Genomic DNA, 25,524 nt, shown 5'->3' with positions numbered 1-25,524 from the left:
CAGGGAAGTCAGTCTGTTCCTTGTGTTCATATTTAACTTCAGTTCACCCAAAAATGAAAATTCCCTTATTATCTACTCACCACAATTGCGATGGAGGGGTGGGTGAAAGTGTTTGAGTCCTAAAAAACACGCCAGGAGTCTCAGGGGTAAACGGTTGCAGCCATATCCAATACAATAAAAGTAACTTGGACCACTTCTTGAAATGTAGAAACATTAAAAGGCCTCCATACTGCTCCTGCGGTGTCACCCAAGTGTCTGTAAGCCCCATCATTGATAAAACACTTGAAATGTTTTAAGCCTAAATGTCTGCTGTTATCCTCAGCCCAGAGCCGACTGTGGTCTCCCAGTGACTTCAATTGAATTGGATATGCCTGCAATGTAGTTTTCCCGTAGCCTGACGTTGTCATACTCATAATTCTAGTCAGAATATGAGTCTGATACTGCTCCATTGGGCTGTGATTATGGGGCTCGTTTCAACTGAACCAGGAAAAAAAATGCCTCTTCGCTCAATTGGATAGACCTACAACCAACCAGAGCAACGTAGTATGGGAGTGAAGTTAAGCGACGCATATTTGTTGTCATCAGAACTCAACTGAACGCACGCTGGAAGAAGCAGAAGAAGATGAGTAAAACTATTTTTGCCGGTGTTGTAAAAATAATTTAAGGAAAAACAGGGAACTTACCAACACGAGCAGCATTTTTTAGAGAAACAGTAAAGGTGAATGCACGTACAAACAAGTTCTCCGTTTAGGATTAAAACTCCACAATACTCTCTTACCATTTGTAAGTTAGATGAACTTCATCCACGACTACGTTACATTGGCTTGAAAAACATCGGCGCCTAGCATGTCCCTCCACTTCTTGTTCAGCAGCAAGGATTCCGGGCTTCCGAAAAGGAGCTGGCAACGACCGCTGGTAATGTCCACCCCGTGGTGGACGCCGAGTTGCATCGCTGTGATGCCCATTTCGGTCACCTCTTTCACTTGGTCCTTCATGAGTGTGACCAAAGGAGAAACCACAATGACCACTGGGTTTTCATTGTGTCCCATCTTCTTCGCGACCATCGGGCCAGCTGATAAATTAAACTTTTTCCGAATCCTGTAGGAAGGATGGCAAAAACATATTTTCGATCTACAAATGCCTCGATCGCGTTTCTTTGTTCCTCTTTCAAAATGAATGTGCTGTCGATGTCTTCTAAAACAGACTAAATGGCAGCTTCTACACATCTCAGCTCTCCAGCGGCAGGCATGTTTGTTGAAAACAAATTCAACCCAAGCGCTTCTTGGTGACGTGGTTGATTTACGTTACTGTTGATCATCTGTCTATCATCGTATATAGCCCACCCTGACAATTTGATTGGTCCGAAACAGCTTCTGTTCGGGCATAGTTTTTCGCCAACGGAGCAATGCCAGACCGAACTTCCCAACCTCAAATGTTCTGGGCAGGGCTAAGTTCGTCTGGCACCCAGGCCAGTTTACCCCTAAACTCAAAAAGTGTTTTGTGGACTCAAACACTTCACTTCTAACTACAACATGACAGAACTGCTAGTTAGCACCTATAGTACAAATATTATTTTGGTAAAATGGGGAGGTGGTTATAAGTGCTGTATTAGCTTGTGCATTACAAGTGTGATGCATTCAGTTAAAGATTTTATTGCAATGGATAAGAAATAAGGAAGTGCTGTCACTGTGAATTAATACAGAACAACAATGTGCCTGCTTGATACACCTGGTGTATTTATGAATAATGTTAACCACTGTAGACATAAAAGGAACTTTAACTTTAAAATAAAGTTTCCATGTAGAGCAGAGATTGTGAAGAACCAAAATAGTTTGCGGACAACATGGTCCACTACAACCTGATAGGGATTCTCAGAATCCATGTTTTCAGAGGTGCAGTGCTCTCTCTCTTTGTTGTGTGTTGAAGGGCATACATTTGCAATTTTTAAATAACCAATGTTAGCGTTAACAGCCTCAATAACTTAGCAGTCTAGAAGATGCGATCACATCACAATCACCTGCTCTCAGTAGGAAACCATGTTTGGCGGTAGAGAAAACTCAAAAACAGTTGGTCACCAGTGTGCAACCTAAGCATGTAATGTAGGGATAAAATGATTACCAACTTCATGGTATACCGTGGTAAAATTACTGACGGTTTTTGTACCGTTTAGTCTTTAATTAACGTGGTGATTTGGTTGATATTCTCTAGCATCAACCCAGTCAGCAAGTCTCCAAGACGCAGGAGCAGCAAGCCCAGCATTTGTTTTGTGTTGTAAAAATTTGTTGGAGGAGCAGCAAGCAGATGGGGGCTGTAACAGCCGGTGTACTGTTGGTTATATCTGGCCTTAGCTAACGTCTACACATTGCATGCGAATACAGTCTGCACTCTACGTAACAAGTTGTCGCTCTTCGATAAATCATGAAATATTATCCTAATTTTTATTTATAATATAAGTTCAAATATAAATGTGGGAATAATACTATAGCTTATGGATCCATAATTCTCCAACATTTACAGCTCATGTTAACAATCCCGCCTTAATACTGATAGCCGTGATAGTTTTGGTCACCATAATTGTGATATCAAATTTAAACTCCATTTCATCTGTACATATATGAAAAATGTTTTTTTAAATATAAAATAGCCTAAAGAGATAGGTCTTTGGACTGTAAAACCTGTATGAAACTATGTATATGTAATTAAGTCATACATTTTAATTATTTCTGTCTTTTTATTTTTCCATCATATAAGGATCTGGGTTTCATTCTGATTGAACGACAAGGGTTAATGATCATGTGCTGTGCTTCAGTATAAAAAATGGATTGTGATGAAAAAAGGATTGCTCATGAATGAAGTTAAATCCCATATAACTATTGTGAAATTGTCCAGAAGGAGGGGGTATTAAGTAACAGCAAGGGTAATGTTTGAAGTGCAAGAATACCTGGTATAACAGCAGTGACTGTAAATCCTTGCAACAAATAATACCTCATAATGTTCAATTACCAGAACTCCTGTCTGACCTTGTCAGGAGTCATGCCAAAACCTCAGCGGTAATTCTTAAGCCATAATTTGTTTAGCTTTTGTGTTGCAGTAATTTTTTTGTGACACATGGCATGATGCAATGGTGAGCGTGAGACAACCTGGCAACGCGAATAGGAGACCAGACGGTTTATTTTGGTTCAGCTTTCGCAATCAACTTGAACTACGAATTCCACAGTTCAAGTAGACTAAGTCCTCTAAAGTCCCTGAAGGGTGACAGCTAATCTCATCGACCTATCTTTTGTGGTGAGATAAAGTCCCATTGAAAATTGTACACCTGTTTGTATGAGCAGGACGGGAGGAAATATTGAAACAGGTTGTATATTCTGTACCCTAATGAATCAAATTCCCAAATCAAATTCGATTTATTTTTTCCGGAAAATTTCCTGGAATACCTTCACAGGCCATTCGACCCTTTAACGGTTGACTGCCGCTTTATAGTTGAGTAATACAAGCACCATGGTCATCTGTCTAATGGCACAGCCTTACAGTCACCTTGTATTCCGTAGACGTAGATGCAGATTTGTTTACTGCTCCCACAAAGGATTCCAGTGTGGTTTTGGAAACATGGGCAGGCTATTTTTAAATTGTTGTAATTTGCATGATAGGGTATCATGTTATCAGAGCATATCAGAGCTGCAGGATATGGTGAAAATGTCTTTCAGTATTTTAAATTTATTACCTAGTCTTTTTTCTCCAATTTCTCCCGCCATTATGTCATAATAAACCAAACATTCATGTCATACTTCTCATAATCACATTAATGATTTCTAACTAATTTAGTACTCATCAACCTGCTGTCACTATCTTTCTTTCTCTCACACAAATACATTGACCTGTATGCTGTAGTGAGACTGGCCATCGGGAGCACCGGGAGAAATCCTGCTGCGATGGTCCCGATGGCCAGTTTTAAAATCCTTGGCAGACAAGCTCGTCCTAACACAGGTAGTTACCCTTCAGCTATGCATGGTCTGCACCAGCATACAATTCTCAGCAGGCAGACAGACCTGACCTCTCTGTGCCCTCTCTGTCAGTTGTGGATGAGATTTGACTGTGTGTGATCACTCCACAATTGCATCAACCCAACCTCATTGGGCTGCATACACCAAACTCATTTCTGATTTCAAATCGGGCAATTCCATTTAGTACAAGAACCACATTTAAGGTCATGTTACTGAAGCCCCATGAGAAGTCCATGATGTGTGCACATGGAAAGTATTTGTCTCAGATTTGTTTAAATGTTAAACTTGTGGTCAAACCTCTGAAAGTCTTAAGATTTGTTTTCCTTTGGTGTGACAAACTACTGTAAACATCCCATTTTTTTTAAAGATAAATAATCCTTTTATTAGTCCCACAATTTGCTGTGTTGCAGCAGCCAACAGTACTAAAAACAGACATCCGTAGACGTAATAACAACTCTATAGTCAATAAAAATGCAAGGAGATATATATATATATATATATATATAAATATAATCAAAACAATATATATACAATGTAAACAGAATATATACACTGTGAGCTGAGTATATACAGTGTAATGGATGCACAAGAGCCATTTAATTGCACAGACAGAACTGAGTAATCGCAAAGTGAAATGAATTGAACCTGTTTTTATAGTGCAGTCCCAGAATTGCTGCATGTGGTTGAATCACAGACGGGCACACAAGCCTTACCGGCAGCCTTTAATAAAGCGAAGTAGCTCTAACCCACACCTCCATTTTGTTTCATTGATTAAACTCCAGGTTTAATAACTCCTGAATTGAATTAACTTAATGTTATTACTTAATGTGGATCATTTGTTAACAACTGTAACTTAGATTAAGGTCTGACCATATTACTATTACATATACTAATTGATGCATAATTGTAGGTACTTCCTAATTGTTCTCTAACATTTTCCACAGTTACATTTTCAGATGACCAATTTTTCATCAACACCCAAAAGAATAAAATCCTCACAAAGAATTATTCAAGTGTCCTAGTAAGTCATGCCAATGTGACAATGAACCTTAAACTGAAGCAACTAAATGGAGTTCAGTCGTCATTCATTTAATGTTTTTATACCACCAAACAGCATCCCCTAGCTCAGTGTTTTGTATCAGTACTATGTATCCGCCTGCTGGTGTTTCTGTTTACAGTTCACAATGACTAAAAGGTCACCAGGGCTCATGTGAGTTCAGTATTGTCATGCTGCTGCAGAAGCCTTTTTGTTGGCTGCCGTCACAGCCACTTGCTGCTTTGCTGTCATGATAACTTAGTGAAGTAGTGGTAACACCAACAATGTGTGTGTGTGTGTGTGATTGCACATGTTTTTCGCAACACAGGTATGTGTATATTGGAGAAGCAAAGAGAGACATTTTATGTCAAGTTTATTTCTGAAACGTGTGAGTGGATATGACATTATAGAATGTGTGGTGGTAGTGTGTGTGTGTGTGTGTGTGGGGGGGGGTGCATCAGAGCTATTGTTTACTGTGAATTGAATGGTTACTACTGCAGTTAATGCAGCCCAGTCTCCACCCATTGCATCACAGCATGACAATACACAAAGTGTTCCCATTAATCTGGAATTCTTTGTTTTCTTCACCATTTTATCGTAACAACTTTGCTATTATCTGTCTGTGCTGTGTAGTCATCACTTTAGCGTTATAGCACAATACTTGACTCTAATTCACAAACTAGACATTTCCTTTATTTACTGTTCGTGTTCTCAGAGGCCACACTGTGACACATACATTGCTGTCTAACTCTTAAGCAGAAATTAGAGACAGCAGTGATTGTTACTGGACTTAGTGAGTTTGAAAGTATCTTTATGGTCACTTTTAATGTGTCCTAATAAGAACAGTAAGTATATGACACTTTTCCACTTAATCAATTATTTTCATTAATTCTTTAAACATTTGTAAGCTATCTTCGTGAACTGCCGGTCAAGGTTTTCAGCCGATTTTGTAGACAGATGTGCGCCTCGACACAGTTTTGTCTCTGATCTATGCAGGCAGCTCCTTCAACCTCAGCTGTGAGACCTCAATGTAGACAGGTGCTGTGTTTCTTTCCACTCATGGTGTAGTAGCAGCCCAGTGATTATCAAGAGGAATGTAAGTCAAATGTAACAGCAAAATCTGAATAGTAAAAGCTACTTGATTTAACACACTGATGTTTGCTCTAACCATGCTCCATGATAGAGCTGAATGTGATTAAGGGATACAATACCAGTGCCGAAACCTTGACTTTAAAACAGTTTTCTGACTACTGATTACTTACACACTATATTTATCAATATATATATATATGTGTGTATACGTATTAGAGATGCTGTTGCTTCATTCTAGAGATGACCCCAATCCTAACCCTAACCCCCTTTATTTTAACTGCCCTAAACAGAGCATGAGGCAATTCATAATTACAAGAAAGTAACAATACAAAAACATTCTCATTAATGTATTTCTATGCTTTGAAAGAAAATAATATAAGACTGTACACTCTATTGTCCTTCAGGGGTAGTGCTCTCTGAAAGTAGGTCTGTGAGATCATGGTCAGGGTGAAGGAAACATGTAGCTACCAGTCTTATGAAATATGCCACAAGCACTATTCATAAGACCAAATTCTGACAGAGACTTGTAATGCAGGCAGGTTTTGCATCGAGTGAGTGATTTAATAGCTAAGAAGCTTAAATCCAGTCCGTCATCACTTATGTCTCTGAACAGAAAGGAACGTTTGTGACAGTAGTGAGCTCTGGGCTTTTTGTCAAGGAAATCTGGGTGATGCCATCTTCTGGGTTGGCCTACAGAAATGTATCATCAAAATGTTGTGTCTTACACTCAATCTGTCAAATGTTTTAAATTCAAGGTTGATGATCTTCTTAGTAATGTTTATCGACTCTGAGTAGACATTTATGACATTCACATTGTATATATGTAAGTTTTTGCATTGACAGCTGCTTACTTACTTCTCCAGCAGCAGTAGTTGTTTCCAGGCGGAAGTCGCACCAATGTTAATAGTTGTTTGGCCTTTATATCCATCACCTCTATGATTATATTTGCTAATCAACTAGTCCCAGTTAGTAGTATAGTGTAGCGTCCAGTCTACTCTGATCAGAGGACGTGTTATTACTCCTTTGCTTGTAAAATTAATGATGGGATGAAACCATTACCTCAGACTGAGAAGAGAATATTTTGATAAAAATGATAATGTTAAAGATGGTTTTCTCCAGAAACTATGCAGCAAAGATTAATATATGCTTTTGTGTTATATAAAATAAAAGACTCAATGCATAGATAAGGAGTAGCAGGCGACTTGTTTGGTTTGGCAGAAAGTCTTGTGTTTCTTATCACGTGAATAAAGTTCAGTTCTACCTTGTAGCTGATTAACACATGACACCTGGTGACACGGGTTCAGACTCCATTATCACACAGGCAAACACGTTTACACCTGGAAGTTGTCCACTGAAGCCACAGTGTGGTCTGATCGCTGCTGAGGACGGAAGCAGTCAGGGCCTTGTGGGTCTCACTTAAAGGCACATCAGGTTTTGTATAGATGGAGGCAAATGCTCTTCTTTACCTTTCCTTTCATTCAGATTCATACAAGTCACCAGTTGTGTGTGGGGTTGTTTGCTCCTGCAACCCAAGTGTTGTTCCAGAGTGCTAGACCTCTGGAGGATCCACATTTCATATTAAAAAACCTGTTAATTGGGAACAGCTAATCCAATTGGTCAAAAAGTATTTGTTAACATTAGGACAAGGTAACGGGTTGTGTGGTTGTGCGAATGTGCGTTTGTGTGTGTGTGTGTGTGTGTGTGTGTTTGTTTGTTCTCATGGAATTGTGGTCCGGTAGCAGAACTGCGATAGATGTGGTTTAATTAACTTTTTCACTGTGCTCAATAAAGTGTAAGATGGGTTGGATAGGATTATTCCACAGAGGTTTAATACAGGTTGGAACCAATAGCAGCAACAGAGACGTGGTCCACCTGCAAAGTCCATTTAAATGCCCTCTTTTGAAACAAAGCAGCTTGCAGATGCTCACTGCAACACTCACTGCATGCCCTTATCCTTAATAACCACTGCAGGTTTTTAGTTTTTTTGCCATTCCTTGAGTAGTTAGTCATAGCTCTGCTCATCAGGAAACAGTTTCTGTGTTTAAATTGTGCTGAGTGTGGGAGGGGGGTATCTTGAACACTGCTATACATGGAGCTGTGTGTTCACATAAATAAAGGAATTTATATTTTTGCCTATCTTCCTGTTTCTTATCTCATGATATTGTGATGATGTATTATTATTTGGGTTATTTGTTCACTCCTCCATTATATATGAAAAACTCACATCCACCAAAATGATCCCGGACATGAGTGCATCACCAATAGGTTCTGGTGTTTGTCTTGTTATTTTGACAAGCAGACTGTTCTATACCAACAGCATACTCACGACTAAGCTGCTCTGCCTTGGTTTGAAATGCTTCTTTGACTTTGGCTGTGACCTTTCTAATTTGTTTTTTTATCAGTTATTTTTTTCTCACGGGAATAGTTCCATCTAACTTCCTTCTCTGCAGCCATGTATCCTATTTATACAAGTGTTTAATAAGCACATTCTCATTAGTCTACATAAAGCTGAAGTTGAATTACGTCGGACTTGGGGTTTGTAGAGAAAGCCGTATCCTAAAAGCCAGATAGGACCGCCTTCTTTGGCCTGGAACGCCCTCTCCGGGCCTCTCCGGGGCTCCTCGGAGATCTTTTCGTGCAGCTCTGATTTTACTAACTACACGTCGGCATGGCGGAGAGCCCACGGATAGTTCTAGGCTGTGATTGGTCCGCTAACGCCAGCATTTCGGGACGACATAATTTCCGGACCTCAAACTTCCTGTTTCATTCCCTAAATCACAATAAACCTAAATCACAACTACAACTCTGTGACTCTATGATAAGAAGTCATGCAAATCATAACAACACAAATGTGATAATTGATGTGAAATGACTCTAGGAATGCATTGTGCTTTTTTAGTACAAAATCAACAGGCTGTCATGTGTAGTCTGTCCCCAGGACTGGTCGTTCTCTGGTCTTGCCGCATGTAGCATATTTCAATGTGTGGGATGGCAACAAATAAACAATATAGCTTAGTTTTATATTTCATTGAACTCTGTAGTCTGTGAAATTAATCAAAGTCCTATTGGTCAAAATGTAAGTAACATTTTTGCCACTTATTTGCCAGTCTGTGTGTAACACAATTTATCTGTGTTATTTCACCCTGTAAGCTTTTAGTTGTTATCACAGGGTGGCTAAAACAAACAAGACCTGCAGAATATTGTAAGCAGCACAGATGCTTGTCTGCCTCGGCACATATTGCAAAGGCGAGGCAGTGGAATTGTTCACTCCTCTGCTTTACTGTTTAATAATTCATCGCGTCCTGTGTAACCTAAAAATAAAAATGTATGTAAGTTGTATATACTGTTGTGGGCTCTGGGTTCTTTCTAACAGGCTACTGAAAAGTACATGTTATTTACATTTGAGTTGCAAGGTCAGTTCTCAGACCACAGTGCTTTTTGAATGTTTTTGTTTGGGAGACTGGCCAGGTACCACACAGTATGATCACTTAACTTGAGTCCAGACTGGAGAAGATTAGAAAACTACTGCTAATGTGTACAAACCTGTGTGCTCACTGCTCAAAGTCATCCATCATCGTTTTTAGTTATCTCGTCTACATTACAACAAAAGATATCTAACTCCAATCGTCTAATAGTGTTATGAAATCATTGAGGCAAAAAAAAAAACATAAATTGAAATGCTAAAATGTCTAATTTTATCTCATCATCACATCAAATTCTATTAAACAAATAAGAGCAGCAAAGTCATATTTGTTACCGCACATGTGTTATCATGAATAAACTTATTTGTATTGTTTGGTCTACATTTGTAATCAAAAACGTTTTTAATTCAGTAGACCTGTTGGTTAATCACGTTAGTATTTTCAGCTCTATTGGAATTACCCGCACATCTTTACCAGTTCAGCAGTCAGCTCAGTCTATAGCCACTCATGTAACTGGACTGAGTTTTCCAGTTACACGAGTAACTGGAAAGTAACTGGAAAACAATGATGGAGTTACTCCATCATTGTTTGATTTGGATGATGAAACTAAAGAGTTGCATTTTTCGCTGCAAGCTCTGCACAAAACATCCACCACACAAACAATCAAAAATGGACAGTATATTGTAGAACAGTACAACACATGACAAGGAATAATTATAACATAGGGTACCGGAGCTTTACCCCTGACCAAGTAAACAGCCAGGTTTCGAAAAGGCTCTGCTGCACTTGTGTGACAAATGAGAAATATGAACATCCAAATCTAAATGTTCAACTATAATTTAACTCTAATGGCCCTTCTAGACTCTGACCATTCATTCTTATTCATTCTTTCATATGATGATTCATGTAGTGGCTGAGTTTCAGCTGTGGGGGAAATAGATGGATATTGGATGACTTGTTGGTTGTTTAGATCTGGTGGTTTTACTCTGAAACTGTAAACCTGACCCATCTCACTCATTAGTCAACAGTGACCAAGTATGGTTAATAGATCATCTTAAATGGACTGTAGCTAATTTATGCGTTTATTTAAAGCCATAAAAATGTCAGACCTCAATACAGGTGCAAGACTTACATTACATTTAGTAACAGATTTACCAATTTCCTCCAAATTACAGAAAAAAACACTTTTTTAACCCTAATTTTATTTGGGTCAGATGCTGCTGCTAATGAAACTTCAACAATGACATTTGAAATAATTTCCTGATAAAACCACAGGCCTCACTGCCAACAGCTCTTTACTATGTCATCTTTTTTTACCTCACTGTAATAAGTAATTGAAAGATGCTTTATTATATCCAGTTCACATTTTTTGCTTTTGACACTCCTCATTTCACTATAAAGATTATATTCATCATTCTCTCATGTAGAAAGAAAGCACTGTGTGACATCACATACAATTACCCATGTTCTGTGAAAAAATAGTTGAGCACCTCTGAATGAATTCTCTCTTCTGATCATCTCTCCTCTGTAGTCACTGATGTGGAATTGAAACGGCTGAAGGATGCCTTCAAGAGAACCAGCGGCCTCTCCTATTACATGACTCAACAGTGCTTCTACAGGGAAGTGCTGGGAGATGGAGTTCCCCCTAAAGTTGCAGAGGTAAGCCACTTTGATACTTACATTTAGCTGAACAGTCAATATGAAGAGATTACTTCTCATGAGCAAATTAAATAGTTAGAAATTATCCCAGAGACGCCCAGAAAAGAGCGATGTTGGTGGAAGTGATCTTCTCTTTTACTCTAGACAAACTGGCGAAGACGCAGGGGTTTTAAGTGGATGTATTGTGGGACATGGGGATCACTATTGGCCTGAATAGGAGTTCCAAGAGAATGTATTGCCAGGGTGACAATGGAGACATCAGCATTTTTCACCTAGAACTCTCTGTGTCGTTCTCTTTTAATTAAGGTTCAGTCGTCCTCTGATAGTTTTACCCAGAACAAAGCTCTGCATGGCGTATTGCATTTTTACTTCCTGTTATCCTGTTGAAAGAGCATGATAGGGCCAGGAATTAGACAGCCAGGGATCAGTCTTAATGGATCTCTCCCATAGGTCCTTTTTAAAATCAGAGTTAGTTGTTGTGTAACTGATATAATTATAGTATAGTGAAAATGCAACAAAAATACATATGTATCGTCTCGATGGTAGGTAAAGGATCTCCTCAGCAGAACCTCAGCTAGTGCACATCTCTGGCCAACATCAGAATTTACACACCCACAGTTAGAGTAGATTAGCGCTGCATGATATAGCGGAAATCTTCAAGTTGAAAAGTTAATAACTAACATGGTGGTAATCTGGCTTTTGTTGGCAAATTGCTAAATATTTACGGGGACAATGTGCCCTCATTGTATTGCCTATAAAACTGTGGCTCAGAGGGTAGAGCAGTTGTCCTTTAAGCAGAAAGAAAGTGGTTCAATCCTAGTTTTCCCCATTCAGCCGTGTTCTTCGGGGAGATTCTGCCTTCTGTGGACAGGGCTGGATTTCATGCAAGGCAGTGTATCGCTTCGCTGTGCAGTGCCTCATTATACTACGGCAAATTTATTGCACATAGTTAATTCTATGAACTAAAACAGTGTTAGAATGTAGAAAATCCCCACAGCAGAATAAGCCATGAGCTCATGGTGGCTGCAGACCGTGCATCAACCAGGGCTTCTTACAGCGCTCAGTCCTTCTGGACATAAATTTCCTTCAGAGTTCATCGACAAGGGCGGTGTTAGTCATCCTGTCCTCCCCCATATCCTGCCAGAATCCTTAAACACTATGCTTACCTCAGTGAACATTACAGCTTATCTTGCCTCGTCTTTCTCTCAGCATCTTTCTCCCTCTTCTCCTCCTTTGTCATCATGACTGCAGTCAGAGGTCCAGATTTAAAGTGACTGCTGCACAGTCCGATATTTAAAAGATAGACTGATCACAACAGATGTTCTTTTTGATCAGCAGCAACTTCCAGAGCAATTTTCACATAAACTAGAAAACTAGATCTATCATGTGATCAAATACATTATTTTAATAATTTTTTTCATATGATGCTATTCACAATAACTTGTATTGGCTGAAAATAGAATCAGTGTTTCAAACAGGAGGGGCTCAGATTTGGCTGTAGTGTCACTATTTGTGTATCTACTCAGGGTGATATACTACTTTTCTTTTGGATATTACAAAGCTTCACAAAGGATGTTTTTTCTTTTACAATGATTGAAAAGTTTCCAGATCTCAGCACCACCTCATAATTTCATTTAGACCCCTTTTCAAAACTGATTGTTTAGCGCTTATTATATACGTGGACACAAGCAAATTCGTTCTTGATGTTTCCTGAGATCCAGTCCCTTAGACCACATTTAGAGGTGGTATGGGACACATGTGGCCTCATTCTTTTAGCTGCATGATGCAAATCTATCCTGGGCCTCATACGAAGGACCGCTCACTCAGCTGAGGTCTCTGACCTGCAGTTTCATTATAAAATCAAATGTATTTTTATTCTGCAGATAGTGACAGACAATTGCTCTTCTTATAGTGACCTCATCGGGTGTAACAGTACATACAAATCACGGTTCCGTATGTACCTCGGTTGTGAGGTCAAGGCTCTGTACGTTTTCAGAGTAGAATCAAGGAAAAGAAAACAGAAAACACTGAAGATGAAGATTTCCTTTTAGTAAACCCTGGTTAGCCATGGCTGTGTCTCTCTTAAGTAATATTACAAGCAAAATAACAGTTAATTAATTAATACAAATTGTGAAATAAATATGCAGCCTTTAAAAAATGTACTGGACCTAACAGCACTGTTATTGCTTTGGATGATTATTATTATTAAATATATGTATTTTTAGTTTTTTTAAATTCTAAATAATTGTCCACCTTGTTTCCAGAGAGGGTTTAATGCCCTGTTGGCACCAAAAATGTCTCTGCTGTGGAGACCGCTCTCACTCTAGGGACAGATGTGTATCACTTTCAGTGTGTGTTTGATCCCCCCCTCTTTTCTACCTCTGTTTTGGGGAAAAAAAATGGAATATGAACACTTAAAGAAGATGTTAGAATCAAACTGATTTAACACAAAAAAATTGATATTTGAATAATAAAATGAACTGGTCACTTATTTTGTTGATAGTGAAATGAAAGAGGATTCAGAATCAGAAGGCGACCAAATGCTATAGAGGAAATAACCTTTTTCTAGTTCCCTAAAATTGATACATCATAAAACTGTACCACATACACTAGAAGTCAAAATCTGCCTACATTTGCCCATTTTAGTTGGTTGAAGTGTTTTGGTACTGACTTTGCTCAGAGCTCCACAGTAATGCAGCATTCCCAAGGAGCCAGCAGGGATGGACTGAAAGTGCGGCTGATGGTTTACTCCTGCTCAAAGGCAGAGGCTGACATGTCCTGCTGGTTTCTTGGTTGGTTGCCCTTGTTAGCAGACAGAACTCTGCTACTCTGACTTACTTTAAAATAAATATTAAATATTGTCATCAAATAGTCTTGAAGTAACTTCAGTGGCTAGACGATATATCTTCCGCAATACAATCAAAATGACACTTGAGGTCGCTCGGTTTGATATTGAAGTAGCTTTTCCAGCTAAAGATTAACAATGAGGCACACAATATGTAGGAAAATACACAAATACTGTAGAAGTCTAGAGGAGTATAATAAGATAGAAAAATCCTTCATCAATGATTACTCAAACTAAAAAGTAAAGTGACAAATGAGAAGAACAGCTGATCAGATTAAACAAAGGCATGTGTTGTTTTTATCACTGCCCAGGTGGAGATAACATGTATATGTAGAGAAAGGGCTTCTCAAAGTGGACTTTCCTTTGTTTCACTGACTGAGTATAAATAGATTTGAAAACCTGCTTTACTCTGAGGAGATATATTTAATAAAGATTGCACACGCTAGAATCACACATCCTTCAATTTGTTATATTAAAAAAGTTTTTATAGTCTTTTAACTGTGTGTTAAAACAGCAGCAGTAGAGTTTGTCTATTTCTCACACTGCCATGTGTTTTTTTGTGGTCTAGGTTATTTACACCTCGTTTGGAGGCTCATCTAAAGGACTACACTTCAACAATGTGATCGTGGGCCTGGTGCTTCTGACCAGAGGACGCGATGAGGAGAAGGCCAAATGTAAGTGACTTATGATGAGTCTGTTGACGTATTGTTACCCCCATATGTAAAATCTGTTGCCCTCTGAATGATTCTGATCAACATCTTCTGTCTAAATATCTTCTAATGAGAATCTGACATGAACAATAGAAATCATCAAGTGTCCAACATATATTCAGCCATAATGACAATTTACCATTTTTTTCCATCGCATGTGGGTCTTGTGTTTACAAAAAGATGAATCTTGATAACATATCACCAACACAGTCGTGTGGTGGAGTAGGATCAACCCTGTCTTTTAATACTTTTCGTTTGACATAGTTTTTTTTATCTTGAGCGCCACCTTGAACATGTTATACTATGTTCAGATGAGCCTGGCGCTTTAATCCGGTGAAGCCAGAAATATTAATCTGTGACATTATTGCCCATTTATCTAAAAAAAAAAAAGCAGGAGTAAATAAGAGCTTGAGTTAGAGTAAAAGGGGTCAATAAGTTAACATTATTACTTTTTATGCAGTTAGGGTTACATTTTTTAGTGGATGATGAAGTGTAAAAAGTGTGGAGTGCTTGTAGACCTGACGTAGGAGACCTGCAGACTAGCCTTTCCACGAAAGCATTTTATTCTAACCTTCTCCTTCTTTAACGATTCGTAAAATCATACTAAAGATTATATTTTTAATTCATTTTTCACAGAGGCTTTAGAGGTCAACCCACAGGGGGCACCACACACACCCAAACAGTTCTCAGAAAAATCTGGTGGCCAGGATTCCACAAATTTTTTGTGCACATCCTCTGGGGAATAGTATTAACCTAGATTAACCTAGTTTGTCTCATTCATCAAAAACTACCATGTTAGGGACCGAAAAACTGCAAACAATGTGTGAATCGGCCTGACGGTGGCGCTGTGATTTCAGGCCAAGACTGTATAACCCACCCATATGATTCTGCATGACCTGAAAAATGATACTTATCTAAAAGTCAATGTCATCAACATAAATGTCCATTAAACAATAACAGCATTGGCCATGGCAATTTGCTTAGTTGGTCAAATTTGACAGATAGTTTGGACGCAAACTCAACAGTAAATTTGTTGATCTTCTTGTGGGAGTTAATGGGAAAGATTGATAAAAACACGTTCGTGCCTAGCAGAAAATTGGCCATAAGTCAAGCTGTCACTTGAACAACCCTGATTAAACTCAGTGGGCAAAAGCACCATTGGATCCTGAGCATTCTAACCAATACACCAAAATTCCAGTTAAACTATTTTAAAAAACAATAAATCAAACATATGGCACATCCAGGAGTAATTTTAGATGAAACAGGGCAAGTATTTTCTGCTGAGTTAAACATTGTAGCTTCCTGCTATAATTCTGCTCAACTGATCTGAACAGTGGGAGTAAAAAGTGGCCGCCAGTGGCCTCGTATGAAGTAGACTGTTGTTTTCTGCCTGTGTTCCTGACACAATTAGATCTGCGGATTCCATGTGTGTTCTCACTACTTCTCTTCAAGGTGCACTGCCGTTACACCCACTTCTCCCTGAAGCTAAAAGCAATTGTGATTTGTTTCAGAGAAGTTCCATATTTTTGTGTCAGTTAGGCCTGGCAGATGACTCGATAGGTTCAGAGACATCAATCAGAGCTGCAGCTAATTCAGAATGCTTTACTGTTGCAGTTGGGTAGAGAACTCTTCTCTGTTATTGCTGAGTTGTTCCAAAATTGGATTAAAGTTGGTGAATGTTCTTGTGTGTTTGGAGAGAGCATAACCTTTAGCTTTCACTCACCCTTAGAAATACTCAAAATGCCTCTTGGAAATCGAAGTTAACTTTTTACATTCATATATATACATTGCTCATCATTTGTACTGATGACTCAAACCGAAGTGAAAATACTCAATATGTCAATCATCCTGCGTCGTCCGTGTAAAATAACTGAACAGGGTGTGTGGTTTATGTCAGAGACACACAAATTAACTGCAACTTCCCAATTTTAACTAACAAGTCAGACATCCAGGTGTAAATCGACATGTTTCAAGGAATTTTAACCTTCATGAATGTTATAGTTATTTTATAGTGAACAATATTGATGGATAAAATGTTCTTTCCATCTGACTTCATCTCCCCCTCTCTCTGTATCATCCTCATTCTTATTCAGACGGTTGTGGTTGATGTGTTGCCGACGGTTTAATCCATCAGGACATTATCCACATCAAAGCTTCTATTGTCATTAATACTGCTATGTGCAAGTGGGCTGACTTCCTGTGATAATGCTCATCTACGACACTGTGTGTGTGTGTGTTTGTGTCTGTGTGTTTACAGACCTCTTCAGCTTGTTTGCCAGTGATCTGGGCGGATACGCTGCCAGAGAAGATATAGAGGCAGTTCTCCAGGTCCTGGATGGAGAAATTCCCACCTCCCTCAAGAAATGCTTCAGCGAGGTCAGCAACACGCACCAGAACACATGTCCTAGTTAATATCTATCTAGACTGATACCTAGAATATCACCACTGTCTCTTGTCAGGTTGTATCATTGAGTTAGTTTTTATTATTCTAATGGTGATCTTTTGTTTCATGGTCGTCAAACAGATTTTTTCAGTAGCTGGAACCAACTCAACTGAGATGATAACTAAGTTTGGTTTTATAGGAAGTTGTTCTCTCAATCTAGTTCCTGTTTTTCTATTTCCATCTTGCCAGCCGTGGTTTCTACCTGAGTCAACCTCTGAAATTTTACAATTTATGTAAATAGGATTTTTATTTAGAATGCTCAAACTATTTAAATTATTTAAATGTTTTTAGGCACTTACATACAGCTTAATAATAAAAATTGTACAGGAGACTTATATTTTACGAAGAACAAGGCAGTACTAGTTATTATTATTACTATTGTTATTGTACACAGGCACACAAAGATTACATAACATATCCCGTGTCTATTTCACGATTTTATGGATTTTTACACGATGTTGATGAAAATATCCAATGTTACAATTGTGTTTGAACATATTTATCTTTAACTTTAAATTCTCTTTGAAGAGGTCTTAAAAGGTTTCCTATATAAACCCTTCTCTTACAGTTGTAGAAATTAATCCCTGATAAGCCTCCAGTGCTCCAGTACCTTCTGCCTCCAACAACATTAAATATTACTGGAAGCAGTAGGTGGTTTGTCAGCGAGTCATTACAGGGCTGTCTCTGGACCAATGATTTTCAACACAGTGTGTAATAATTACAGTGGGGATTGAGGAATTACACCCATCATATTAATGTAACATTAATACATTTTCATATTCAAGCCTCCACTTAAATTCTGATGTTTCTGATATAACACTTTGCTCTCCTTCTAATAAACGGTCTACTTTGAAATTAGATTACAACTGAAGTGAAAGTTTTTTTTTGGTGTTTGTTCCATGATCTTTTGTCACATGCTTCTGTCAAATGGCCTTCAAGTGTCCCAGAGCCCAGTGTCACCCCTTCAAATGATTTGTTTTATGCAGCAGAAAAAGGTTAAGAAATTCATATTATACTGTTTCAAAGAAACAAGAGAAACTGTTTCATATAAACCTGATATGAATGAGCAGCGTGACAGGAACACAGAACAGAACAATGGGGATGATGTCAGATATAGACCAACCTAATATTGTGATCTTGTGTTGGGTCAGGGGGACAAGGTGAACTACGAGCGCTTCAGGAGCTGGTTGCTGCAGAACAAGGAGGCCTTCACTTTGTCCCGATGGCTTCTCTCTGGAGGAGTGTGTGTCACACTCACCGATGACAGCGACACACCCACCTTCTACCAGACCCTGGCCGGCGTCACACACCGTGAGTTCATAACCACACAACTTCTGGTCTTGATGTGTGAACTATTTTTGCAGGAAGTGTTGACTTTCATTGACACCAATAAAAACAACTACCAAAGCGGGGATGAATAGATTTTGGTTCACTATGAAACTGTAGCAGGACAAATTAGAAAATATGGGGATTGTTTGATGGCAAAGACTGATAGAGATACATAATGCATTAAAACAACTTAAAATATGAACTGCTCTGTTATAAGTCTATGCACATCAGATAATTGCACCAAACATACAGTCACAAACCAAAGTATATCAGTATATGAGTCATTAACTCTCATATGTAATTTACCTATTAATTAATCAGTGTGCAATTAATATGAATTAAGGTTATATCTATAGGGGAGAGCATGGCCTAGGGGATAGAGCGGGTGCTCTGCAACAAGAAGGTTGCCGGTTCAAATCCCATCTGCATGCCTAAGTGTCCTTGGTAAGATACTGAGCCCCTCATATATGCTGAGTGTTCTAAAAATGTAAGTCGCTTTGGATAAAAGTGTCAGCTAAATGACATGTAATGTAATGTAATGTAATAATATCTGATCACATCAAGTGAATCAGAGAGTGAGCAAATTTCACACAAGCATTTTGCCTTCATTTTTTAAACTCCTCACTATAATGCTAGCAGCTATAGCTTTCAGGGCTCTCTATCAATCCAACACTCATTTCTGTTGTTTGCTGTCTCCAAGTTCTCAACAGGGCAAAAAATGCCCATTCAATTATTCTAGTTGGGAAACTACTGGCAATAATGAGGTAGAAATGGCTCCTAAGGACCCAAGCTGCAGCCTCACAACCTGATTAAAGCTGTTCTGAAATCATTTTAACTTTGTGTGGAACACATTAGTGTTGCACAGTACTCTAGTGCTGATAAGTTATGTCTGTGTGTGCGCGTGCGTGTGTGTGTGTTACAAGGAAAAAGGGAAAAAAAACAGGTTGTTATTGATACTGATATTAGCCTAGCAGTTAAAGTCAAAACCATATAAACACAATTCCCCAGGTGGACCGTGCATGTTGTGCCCCTCTCTAATGCTCTCTCTTAGGGATGAACCAAACCACAAACTAATTGACATGACATAATCATTCCAATTCAAATAGCTTTTTGGGCAGTTTTATTATAAAGTTCAGTGTTGTCTTTGTTATTAACATCCATTCATTTATGACACGGCACGGATTGAGTGTTTAGTGCCACATCCAGTCAGTGACACAAAGTGAGGTCTAAAGATTCTACATTTAGGGAGAAGAGAGCATTGTTATCAGATCGGTATTTGGTATTGGCAGATATCCTGAGATCAGGCATTCCTCTGAGACTCAGATATTGTTATGGTTTTCAGACATTAGCAAAATCCAGAAGTTGCATGTTTCTAGAAGGCACATAAGCTATTCCTTTTCAGTGTCAGTTTTTTAATTGATCATCCTATTGTATATATATGTAAGACATGTAGATTTGTAAGTCAAATATAAGTTGTTTGTCTTCAATTTATTATCAAAATTCCCTATGTTTTAAGTACCATAAATAATTAAATGTCAGTATGTGGGAAATTATAATAATAAAACACATAGACAGAGTTCATCTTAAATTGCAGGCCAAGTAAATTTAGCCAGGCTTTATTTTGCCAATTAAGGACAGATGGCTGGAAAGAGCCTGTCTTGTCCAGAGAAACTGGATGCTGCCTGTTAATCTGCTCCCAGCTTATCCTCTTAACTTTGTGTCTCTGTATGTTTGTGTGTGTGTGTGTGTGTTGGAGAGAGTGACTGACACACTCTTGGTCCATGACTCTTGCCAGAAGAGGAACACCAAGGTTGACTCATGGCAGAGCTTATCACAGTGAATCCTCAATGCACTTGCTAGCTTCTGACTCTGTCACAATATTCTCAGTGTAGAAATCCATTGGAATATCAGCTTTCTGCACAGGATAACAGTTTGTGAGCATGGCTACTACAGGGACTTTACTATGATACATGCTGGCTGTGGCGACCCCTCTCTAAGGATGTTCCCTGGATAATGGTATGGTATCTCTGCTGCCACTCAGGGAGAGTCGCACCTCTAGGTGGGTATGAGGTCAGCAGTTCACCTGAGCAGTAAATTGAATGAAGAATTTGTGGCCACTACTGTTCTTTGAATGTCAGTTACCTTATGACTGACATTCCTGGTCACTTGTGGAAAAAGTCATCGTTGGAATAGTATGTTCGAGTTCAGGCTCAAGTTCCTAAATTAAAAAAAAAAAAAATTTTCTTATAGTGTTAGCATTGGTTTAAGAATTTACAATAAATATCTTCTTTTTTTGTTAGACTTATGAGTAAGACTGGAGAGCATAACTTTTGAATAACAAATAGGTAGGACCCAGTACTGAAAGTGGATTGCTTATCTTTATGGCTGTTTTACAATGCAATTATTTATTAGGTCCTTGAATTCAACCTTTCATTCGGTGCCAGCACTGATACAAAAAAATCGACCCTTTACTCCCTACTTGTGAGGCATATTGCTCTTTTCAGGGAAACCATAGTTAGCTTACAGACCTATGGCTGAGCAGGCAAACATATTCTGTCTTCAGTATCTTAAGTCACTCATATACCGCCAATGCCTTTAAGATCCTTAAGCATTTGGCAAAGTGGATAGCAATAATTCTACAGGTTTGAAGACCAACAAAGAGTGACAGTGAGCACTGCACTGATGAGTGTAGAGGGGCAGGAACAACCTTGACATGGATGGATGTGCAGTAGGAGATCCACAGTCGGGTTAATGGGTTTTGCAGAGTAGCAATCAGATGGATGAACAGCATTCAGCATAGCAAACAAAATTATTTATTTTCCCTTTTGGTCTGCTAGAACTAATCAGTGACAGATTCAAAAAGATTCCGCAGTCATTCCCTCGCTGTCACTGTTACTCAGGGCTTGATACATGGTATTTGAGCCTGAGCTTTGTTCTTTAGCACTAATGTGTGGGGGATTGTTCGCTTGTTTTGAGGGTTCTTGCCTGCTTTTTCTCTGAGTTTGTAATGTTCAACTGAACTTTGAGAACTGAAGGTAGTCTCTAGTGCTTGCTCCCTGTTTGAGTCCATAATCTATAATATTTGATCAGTGTCATACTATTCCCTCCCCCTGAGATTGTAACTGATAAAATTGGTGAATGCTCCCTCCTAGACCGTTTAAGTTGAAACATATGAGCCAGGAAGCAGAGTTAAACCAAGGCAGTTAAAGGTGATTCAGTGCTTGCCAGTCAGGCAAAGGTCAACTGCGCTGATATCCACCTCCGGACTCCAGTAAATCAATACGGAAACAAGAGGGGAACATCCCTCTCAGAACGTCCATTCTTCAGGGTTCTGGTTCACCTGCAGTTGGCCTTAAACAGCATCATCATCCCATCTGAGAAACTGTCACCAAAACTGCTTTAAGCAATTTGCTTTGTCAGCTCACAGTCATACCTGCCAGGAATCACCTGCCATTTCATTTGTGTGTCTGTGTTTTGACACTTGTCCTATGTTTTGGCTCCAATGCTAAAGGCTAACTGGTTAGCTCCAGAATCCTATTACCCTAAGCTGTGGATTAGAATGTTGGAAGGGGGAGGCTGCTTCATTGAACCTGGCAGGGCTTCATATGCTATATTGGTCTGATCTGTATCACTTCAATACAAGCTGAGTCAAATATTCCACACAGTGGCTGTTACCTAACCACACCTTGTGTTTGCCGTGGTATCATGAGCGCTGCCACAGAATAAATAGGTTACATCATCTGTTGACTTCATCACCTAACTAAGGCGTTTCCAATAAGGCTGCAACAAAAGATTTTTATTTTCAACCTCATGAGTGGTTATTCTGATTCTTAAGGAGTTAGTGACAGACACTCATCATTTAAGTTCAGTCTCTGCAGATATTCAGTTAACTTTGAAAAAGACAAAAATATATCTTGACACTGTAGTAGCTGTTTATTTAAATGATCAGTTGACAGTAGTTGTTTATTCATCATCTGTCAACCTACTGATGGTACATGTGTATTGCTTAATACACTAATCCTTTTACCACACACCACACCACACCATAGGAGACTTACAACAAGACAAGAATAACCAATATCAAAGGCAAACATGTTTGTCATGCTGGAGAAAGAGTGACAGTGGACGGTGGCAAAATATAGAGAAAAGCTTGTGGATAAAACTGAAGTGATTGACTGGACTATGATGGTTGAGAGTAGAACAGAGACCAGCTTGGTGATCACAAACAAATCCCTCCAACTCCATCACCACACTCTGGTCTGTCAGAGGAGACACATAGGTCTCCTCCTCAGGTGATCTGCTGTCGGTCAGTAACTACTCTGTGATGAAGAGTGTGTATCAGTGTGTGTCAGTGTTGTTCTCCCTATCCCCACCAGTCATCAGCCCCAGTCTTTGATGAACACAAACCCTGTCGCTCAGGTTTTCTCACAGCTCTGCACTTAGTACCTTATTCATTTTTCATGGCACTGTACCTTAATACTTAATAACACTTTTCTCCATTTGATGCATTATATATTTCTACTGTTGACCAACTCATGTATACATGCACTACATCTTGTTATTTTTTATTTTGTTCATTATTAACCATTTGGCTTGGGTGTTGTGTTTTCTTTGTGTAGCTGTGCTGTTATGATGACCAGTATTCTTTAGAAATGACGTACATCTAGAAGTTATAGTTACTAAAATGTATCTGTTTTTACGAATGCTTTAAAAACTTAAACCAACAAAACGATGTGGGATTTTATAATATCGCTTGTGTCTCGTGTACACTTTACAGTCTATCAAGTGCATTCTTACCCGGTATTAATATCATTCAGGAAGCCTCGTGAATTACTGCATAATCCTAGACAAAGAAGAAGTAGAAAATACAAACTTTCCACTCACCTTCTCTCCTTTGATTCCTGACAACACAGTGAAACAGGGAGAAGTAATCTTTCTGAAGGATGCTGCTGCAAATTGTATTTCTCTGTTTCTAATGCTTCTCCTCTCCTTCTCTCCTGCAGTGGAGGAGACGGACATTATAGACTTGGAGAAGCGCTACTGGCTGCTGAAAGCGCAGTCAAGAACTGGCCGCTTTGACTTGGAAACCTTTGTCCCACTGGTCTCTCCACCTATCCATGCCTGTCTGAGTGAAGGTTAGACTAAATTTATTCAAATGTATTCCTCACATATTCCTTGTCGCACATGTTTTTGTATTACACACAGATACAATTTAGAGCTACATGGTCGTATTCTGGTCTTTATTCTTTCAATCCATGCCCTCACCAGTAAATGCAACCCATGTCATACTGAGTATAAATATAATATGTCTTTTGGATCTTATTTTCCAGGCCTGTTTCACGCCTTTGATGAGAATCGGGACAATCACATCGACTTTAAAGAGATCTCTTGTGGACTCTCAGCATGCTGCAGGGGGCCCGTTGCTGAGAGGCAGAAATGTAAGCCGTGCTTTGGTTTCAACCCATTTCAGATAAATTCATCCCAGAGGCTTCACATAATGACAGCAAGCCTTTTTATCGTTACGTGTGTCGTCTGTTTCGTCTTTGTAGCCTTTATATCTCATCAATGGAAGCATATTGGATTTCCCTGCTAGTAGACTAAAGGGCTTGGTCAAGGCTTAAAATAAAGCTTTTGTAGCAGTGCTGTGCTTCATATCCACATTTGTATTTTGCTTTGACATCACTTTCTTTCATTGGCAGTTTGCTTCAAAGTGTTCGATGTGGATCGTGATGGTGTTCTGTCTCGAGATGAACTCCATGAAATGGTGGTGGCCTTGCTGGAGGTGTGGAAGGACAACCGCACAGACACACTCCCTGTAAGTTCACATCCATCTGTTCATTCGTCAGTCAGGATATGATCTGGTGTTGGTGCTACTTCATGCTGATACATTGTGTTACCTTGCAGGAGCTGCACAGTAGCGTGTCAGACATCGTTGAGGGTATCCTGAAGATGCATGACACAACCAAGGTGAGACAAAACACTTTTTGACAGAATCATCTTTGATGCAGCTGACAAGACATTGATATTTTGACCCCAACATATGACATTGATTCAGAAAACGTCAACACCACATCCGATGGGAGCTGCCCAGTTCACTTTCAACAACCACACAGCCACAATCTTTCTTGTCTTACCTCTTAACTGGTGTCTGGAAGCTACTGACCTTCATGTTGTTTCACCCCTTACCAGCTGGGTCACTTGACTCTGGAGGACTACCAGATATGGAGCGTAAAGAGCGCATTGGCCAATGAGTTTTTAAACCTTCTTTTCCAGGTCAGTAAAGCCACACATTGGAAAAGTTTGACTGACTATGATGAGGATGATTGATGATGATAATGATAATTATTATGATAGGAATAATATATAGTAATAGTAATCATAATAATTTATATACACTGTGTGTTTTCTACTTGTTATTCCTCTAGGTTTGCCACATAGTCCTGGGGCTCAGACCTGCCACTCCTGAAGAGGAGGGACAAATTATCAGGTACGTACGTGTCCTAATTATTGACAAATTACAGGTACACAACTTTAAGGAATAAACTGTTTGACCTTGGGTGTTTGGATTTCCGTTGTTGTGTGTATGTGTGTGCGTGTGTGTGTGTTTGTTTGTTTGAATGTTACTGCATGTAGAGGCTGGTTAGAGAGGGAGAGCAGACATGGGCTGCAGCAAGGCCAGAACTGGTTCCTCATCTCCATGGTGTGGTGGCAGCAATGGAAGGACTATGTCAAATACGTAAGTCAAGTTTCTATATGTACTGATACTAACATTGCATGTCCATTTAACAGATGTTGTCCATGTCTAATGTCTCAGCGCTAGTTCTGTGTCATACAGTCTGCTGTTCTTTGCCTGTTAGCTGATAACAAGGATTCAGAAAATGTGGTGCTTTAATGATTACAACTTCTTAAAACATTTTGAAAATAAGTTCTGAAGTGTAAATATCTGGTTTGGGATACAGGAAGTAGTTATGATTAAGTTCCACATTT

General features: G+C 39.1%; 1 protein-coding gene across 5 annotated transcripts in view; it reads left to right on the top strand.

Moving 5' to 3' along the window:
* Positions 1-25,524, top strand: part of usp32 (ubiquitin specific peptidase 32) — a 44,985-nt gene that overhangs the window by 1,394 nt on the left and 18,067 nt on the right. For all 5 annotated transcript variants that reach the window (XM_062386046.1, XM_062386045.1, XM_062386044.1 and 2 more), the window contains exons 2-12: positions 11,083-11,210; positions 14,624-14,729; positions 17,023-17,141; positions 18,360-18,519; positions 23,541-23,672; positions 23,868-23,975; positions 24,237-24,352; positions 24,442-24,504; positions 24,727-24,810; positions 24,963-25,024; positions 25,171-25,273. In XM_062386046.1, coding sequence (XP_062242030.1) covers positions 11,083-11,210; positions 14,624-14,729; positions 17,023-17,141; positions 18,360-18,519; positions 23,541-23,672; positions 23,868-23,975; positions 24,237-24,352; positions 24,442-24,504; positions 24,727-24,810; positions 24,963-25,024; positions 25,171-25,273 — 1,181 coding nt within the window. The remainder of the gene's footprint in view (positions 1-11,082; positions 11,211-14,623; positions 14,730-17,022; positions 17,142-18,359; positions 18,520-23,540; positions 23,673-23,867; positions 23,976-24,236; positions 24,353-24,441; positions 24,505-24,726; positions 24,811-24,962; positions 25,025-25,170; positions 25,274-25,524) is intronic.

Source organism: Platichthys flesus, chromosome 4 (genome assembly GCF_949316205.1).
Source record: "Platichthys flesus chromosome 4, fPlaFle2.1, whole genome shotgun sequence".
In the NCBI taxonomy this organism is placed as follows: Eukaryota; Metazoa; Chordata; class Actinopteri; order Pleuronectiformes; family Pleuronectidae; genus Platichthys; species Platichthys flesus.
This window is presented reverse-complemented; position numbering and strand designations above follow the sequence as displayed.